The following is a 5,276-nucleotide window of genomic DNA, read 5'->3' as shown; positions in this document are numbered from 1 at the left end:
TTTTTTTTTTTTTTTTTTTTTTAAAGCAGTTTTAGTTTCACCAGGCGCAGTGGCTCAAGCCTGTGATCCCAGCACTTTGGGAGGCCGAGACGGGTGGATAACGAGGTCAGGAGATCGAGAGCATCCTGGCTAACACGGTGAAACCCTGTCTCTACTAAAAAAATACAAAAAAAAAAAAAAACTAGCTGGGCGATGTGGGGGGCGCCTGTAGTCCCAGTTACTCCGGAGGCTGAGGCAGGAGAATGGCGTAAACCCGGGAGGTGGAGCTTACAGTGAGCTGAGATCCAGCCACTGCACTCCAGCCTGGGCGACAGAGCGAGACTCCGTCTCAAAAAAAAAAGCAGTTTTAGTTTCACAGCAGAATTGAGATGAAGGTACAGAGACTTCCCATATACTCCCCACATGCGTAGCCTTCCACATTATCAACATCCTCCACTAGAGTGGTACGTTTGTTACAACTGATGAACCGACATTGATACATCATAATCACCCAAAGTCCATAGTTTACATTAGAGTTCACCCTTGGTGTTATATATTCTGTGGGTTTGGACAAATGTATAATGATGTGTATATGTACTGTTAAATACTTTACAGAGTATTTTCACTGGCCTTATCCAATGGACATTTATTGTGACTTCATTATGGTTGGGCACAGTGCTAGACGCTGATGATTAAGAAAGGGATGGGATTTGATCTTGTCCTCAAGGGTAGAACCCAGGCCCATTCTACCCTAGGGCAGAACCCAGGCATCTTCAAAGCCCAGGCTGCTTCAAATCCCAATGTAGTAGCCACTGCTCTACACTGCCTGTGCCCTTTGCATATCTCACTTCTCCATCTCTCTAGAAAGTTGGAGAAAAAGTGAGCAAGGCATGAGGAACAAAGTTATTTATTCTTCATTCATCTATTTATTCTTTCATTAGTGTATGTGTTAATACATTCCAAACCTAAACAATTACTTGTATGGTCCCTTGTGTGTTACTTGTGGTTTCCCAAGAAGTAGTTGCTAAGCTTTTCCTTGTATGGTTTCTGTGAGGTAAAGAAGGAGTGATGTGATTTTCTCCAGTATGTAGAATGTAGTTCCAAGAGGTTAAATAATTTACCTACAGTTATTTAGCCAAACACGGTTACTGCAAGGTATATGAAGTCCTGTCTCTTGACCCAGTTCATGAGAGAGTTAAAGCTAATTCTTTTAGCTTTCTTGGAAAAGAAGGTTGAGTGTTAGGAGGGGTGTGGGTAGGATTGAGTAATGGACTTCAAAAATGTGAAGGATATTTCTGTAGTTTTCAGTCTTCCGAAAGCCCTCTAAGAGGAAGTGAACTGAAAGCACACAAGAATGGCAAGAAGTTAGCACGCTGAAGAAAATTCCTCCTGGTTGGCAAGCAGAGTGAGAAGACTGTGCTATCACCTTTTCTAGAATCTTTCAGAATTGTAGGAGCTGTTAGATCCTGGGTTAAAACTCTATGAAGAAAGTCAGAAGGATCAGAGAACATCAATGTCATAACTCTTCATTGGAATATCCATGTCTCCCCCTTTACTCTAGCTCTACCTTCCATCCTTTGCCACTCATTATCCAGAGTGTTTATTTGTCAAACTTCTCTGTTTGCAGTTCTGAGCTAGCAACTATACACACTAAGATCGCTGGACACAGCTAATCCCTGCTCTAGTCTAGTAGCTTCCGATCTAAGGCAGACACATGGGTATAGTTAAAGATTTTGAATGTACATATGCCCAATCTGACAACAGTAACACAAACCATCCATTCAAGTAGAAGTGTTTGAGCCAGAGTTGGATTGCACCCCTTCCCCCACACCCACACACATTTCAGTTCTTTCCTTATGATTTTTTCCTCCCAAGACATCCCAGGAATTTGTGGAGAAACTAACCAAGCGACTGAAAAGACACCCTGAGGAGACAGGAGGTTTCCAGGAGGCACCGCTGGCCTATGATGCCATCTGGGCCTTGGCATTGGCCCTGAACAAGACATCTGGAGGAGGCGGCCATTCTGGCGTGCGCCTGGAGGACTTCAACTACAACAACCAGACCATTACCGACCAAATCTACCGGGCAATGAACTCCTCGTCCTTTGAGGGTGTCTCTGTGAGTTACAACAACTTCCTTTATACTCCCCTGTCTTCCCAATCTCAAGAGAGACTCCCGAGAAGCACCTTCTACAAACATGCATTCTCTGTTTTTCTTAGTTACTTCTTTGCAATAATCAGTTTCCGAACAGAGAAGTAGGGATCTTCAAATTCGAAAAACCCATCAAAGACTGGAGGGAAAAAAAGGATGTATTCCATTTTTTTAAACCCCTCCCCTCATTTCTTTTCAAACTAGTCCGAGTATTCATGAGTCAGATGAGAATTGTAGGATTTTGAAAGACAAAACAGTCTGAAAGGTCATCTTCTTACTCCTTTTAAAATGAAAAGATTAGTTTCCAGAGAGATTTGCTGACTTGCTTAGGCCACACAACCAGAAGCCTGCTGGTGTTCTGTCTGGGGGTTTTTTCCCATTCAAATCTCATGAGTGAAGCTCCTTCTCCAAAGAATAATGTTTCTAAAATCTAGGGTATGGGCATCTGGGGTGTGTCCTATATGCAGGCAAATGCCATAAATAGCATTCATTCAGAGGCTCAATTACATCAAAAACAGAAGGATTTAAAGAGTCCCTGATGTTCTCTTTCACTCCTGCTTTTATCCCCTTTGCCTTCCTCCACATGTTCCTTCCCTCAGGGCCATGTGGTGTTTGATGCCAGTGGCTCTCGGATGGCATGGACGCTTATCGAGCAGCTGCAGGGTGAGTACTGGGGCAGGAGGGGACTGGACATGGGGGCCCGGCTGGGGCTGGGCTGGGATGCCACCTGGGGAAGAATATCACAGAATCACAAGATTGCCCTGGCACCTTCCCACTTCTGCCCTTTTCTTTTAACCCTGTTCATCAAGCTTGTAAATAATAATAATAAAAAGCTTAGCTACAAGAAGATTGATGTCTTTGAGTTGCACTGGTTTTGCTCTCGAAAAGAGGTGTGTAGGCTGGGTGTGGTGGCTCATCCCTGTAATCCCAGCACTTTTGGGAGGCCAAGGCGGGCAGATCATGAGGTCAGGAGTTTGAGACCAACCTGACCAACATGGTGAAACCCTGTCTCTACCAAAAATACAAAAAAAAAAAAAAAAAAAATTAGCTGGGTGTGGTGGTAGGCACTTGTAGTCCCAGCTACTTGGGAGACTGAGGCAGGAGAATCATTTGATCCCAGGAGGCAGAGGTTGCAGTGAGCCGAGATCATGCCACTGCACTCCAGCCTGGGTGACAGAGTGAGACTCTGTCTCAAAGAAAAAGGTAAAGAAAAGAGGCGTGTAAATTAAAAACAGCTACTCTCTTTCCCAGTGGCTTCCATTAATTTCACAAATTTCCCCTGGAGTGGCTTGGGTTGAGAGGTTGATGACCTGTCAGTTAGACTCAAGAAAGCTGAATCTAGGAGAACTGCTACATTTTTTTAAGGGAATCCGCCAAATTTCCTTGATGTGTAAGCTATCATTTCTAATTTATCTTCAGTGTGTATAGCTTGGCTTTTATAGATTGTATTTTCTTGAAACTTAGCACACTTAGGTATTTGCAGAACTTCTAGGAGTTAATTTTTCTGCTCCACCCGGCTCTCAGTCTTTTATGGCATGGCCAAGAGAGCTATTTCTTGGCCTCCTGTGAAAAGTTTCTTTCTTCCTTTCTCCCCACCTCCACATCCTCTCAGCTTCTCTTTGTATCCAGGACAAGAGGAAGTGGACTTCAGCCATGGTGAAAGGAGTGTGAGTTGGCTTTTGAAGGAAAAGTTATGGTAACGGAAACAGTTCTAGAACAGAAATCTTAGAAGTGACCAAATTTTACTCAATGGCGCTTTAAGAGGCAGATATAACTTATCCAAGGAATTAAAACCCAAGCCAACGGAAGAGAATGTTCTAAAATTAAAATGAAAGCCACTGGGAAAATAGAGCCTGCCCATCATGAGAGGAAGAATAAGCAGAAATATGTGTAAAGCTTTAGAAGCCAAAATCAAAGTGAGAGACATCTCACCGAGAGAGGTGTGAGGAATGGAATAGGTGGCAGACATGTTGTGGAGCCTCCTCACTGAAGACTTTTAAACATAGATATTCTTATTTATTTGAGTTGCCTTAGGAACCACCTTATATTGCTTTTAAGTCATGTTGCTGATTCAAGCAACTCGTAGGTCCTTCCAAGCATCCTTTAGGGCCTCAGGTGAAAATAAAATCAGATATAGCCATGCAAAGCTCTAGGAAAGTGGGAAGTTGAAAATGCCTAGGATCAGCTCTTTGGCTCCCTGTGGTCACTCCTTTTATTGTCGTCTGCTCAGGTGGCAGCTACAAGAAGATTGGCTACTATGACAGCACGAAGGATGATCTTTCCTGGTCCAAAACAGATAAGTGGATTGGTGAGTGGACCTTGTTTGTATTTTCCTTCAGCCCCTCTGGACAATCAAGGGAAAAAGTCATGCCTTTGAGTGAGGATGGAATGGTGGAGACTATTAGGTTGGTATGTGGCTGGCAGCTGGGCTAGGAGAAAGGGTTAAGTGAGAGTGAATACAACCCCTAAGGCGTGGGTAGGGGAGACTGGTGTATTTGGAGAGGGAATAGGCGGTGGTTATACTATTTTTAATAGTACATTGCTGGGGTAACTGGGGATTAGAGGCAGGGGGTGGGCAGAGGGCGGGAAATGGAAACTCCATTTGGGTTTCCCAGATGTCCTGGTGTCTTGATATATTTGAACCAGCTACTTCAAGCCCAGAGCTGTCTCTTTGTCTGTCTCTTTAGTTTAATGGTTGCTTAAACTATGGAGGAGGAGGGAAAACCTCATGTAATTGTCATCTTCCAAAATGTGCTTGTTATTTTTATATGCATTTTAAAATTTTCCTATTTTATGTAATTTTAGAGGTACACGTGCAGTTGTGTTACATGAATATATTGCATAGTGGTGAAGTCTGGGCATTTAGTGCACCTGTCACCCAAATAGTGTACATTGTACCTAATAGGTAGCACTTCATCCCTCAAAATATACTTTTTAAAGAGGGAAAGTAAGCAGTTATTCTTTGTGTGTTTGGCCTAAATGATAGGACATAGGAGAGAAACTGAAGGGGGACAAAAGGAAGGACCTACTGATAAAAAAAAAGGCTCCTTGAGAATGAAGGGGAGGCCCAGCCATTGAAGACGGCTGCCATCTGCCCTGCCCAGTGGAAATCTAGTCATTCCCAGCACTGCTGGAGTTTTGCCCTG

At 43.5% G+C, this 5,276-nt stretch overlaps 1 protein-coding gene across 4 annotated transcripts in view; it reads left to right on the top strand.

Moving 5' to 3' along the window:
* GABBR1 (gamma-aminobutyric acid type B receptor subunit 1) overlaps positions 1-5,276 on the top strand; it is a 44,437-nt gene that overhangs the window by 17,557 nt on the left and 21,604 nt on the right. For all 4 annotated transcript variants that reach the window (XR_001885143.1, XM_017870217.1, XM_017870218.1 and 1 more), the window contains 3 exons: positions 1,855-2,097; positions 2,730-2,793; positions 4,361-4,438. Coding sequence is in view for 3 of the 4 variants with exons in the window: in XM_017870217.1 (XP_017725706.1) it covers positions 1,855-2,097; positions 2,730-2,793; positions 4,361-4,438 (385 nt within the window). In the remaining variant the exon portion in view is untranslated. The remainder of the gene's footprint in view (positions 1-1,854; positions 2,098-2,729; positions 2,794-4,360; positions 4,439-5,276) is intronic.

Source organism: Rhinopithecus bieti, unplaced genomic scaffold (assembly GCF_001698545.2).
Source record: "Rhinopithecus bieti isolate Rb0 unplaced genomic scaffold, ASM169854v2 scaffold_5150, whole genome shotgun sequence".
In the NCBI taxonomy this organism is placed as follows: domain Eukaryota; kingdom Metazoa; phylum Chordata; class Mammalia; order Primates; family Cercopithecidae; genus Rhinopithecus; species Rhinopithecus bieti.
The sequence above is the reverse complement of the archived record's forward strand: the minus strand, read 5'-3'. Positions and strand labels throughout refer to the sequence as shown.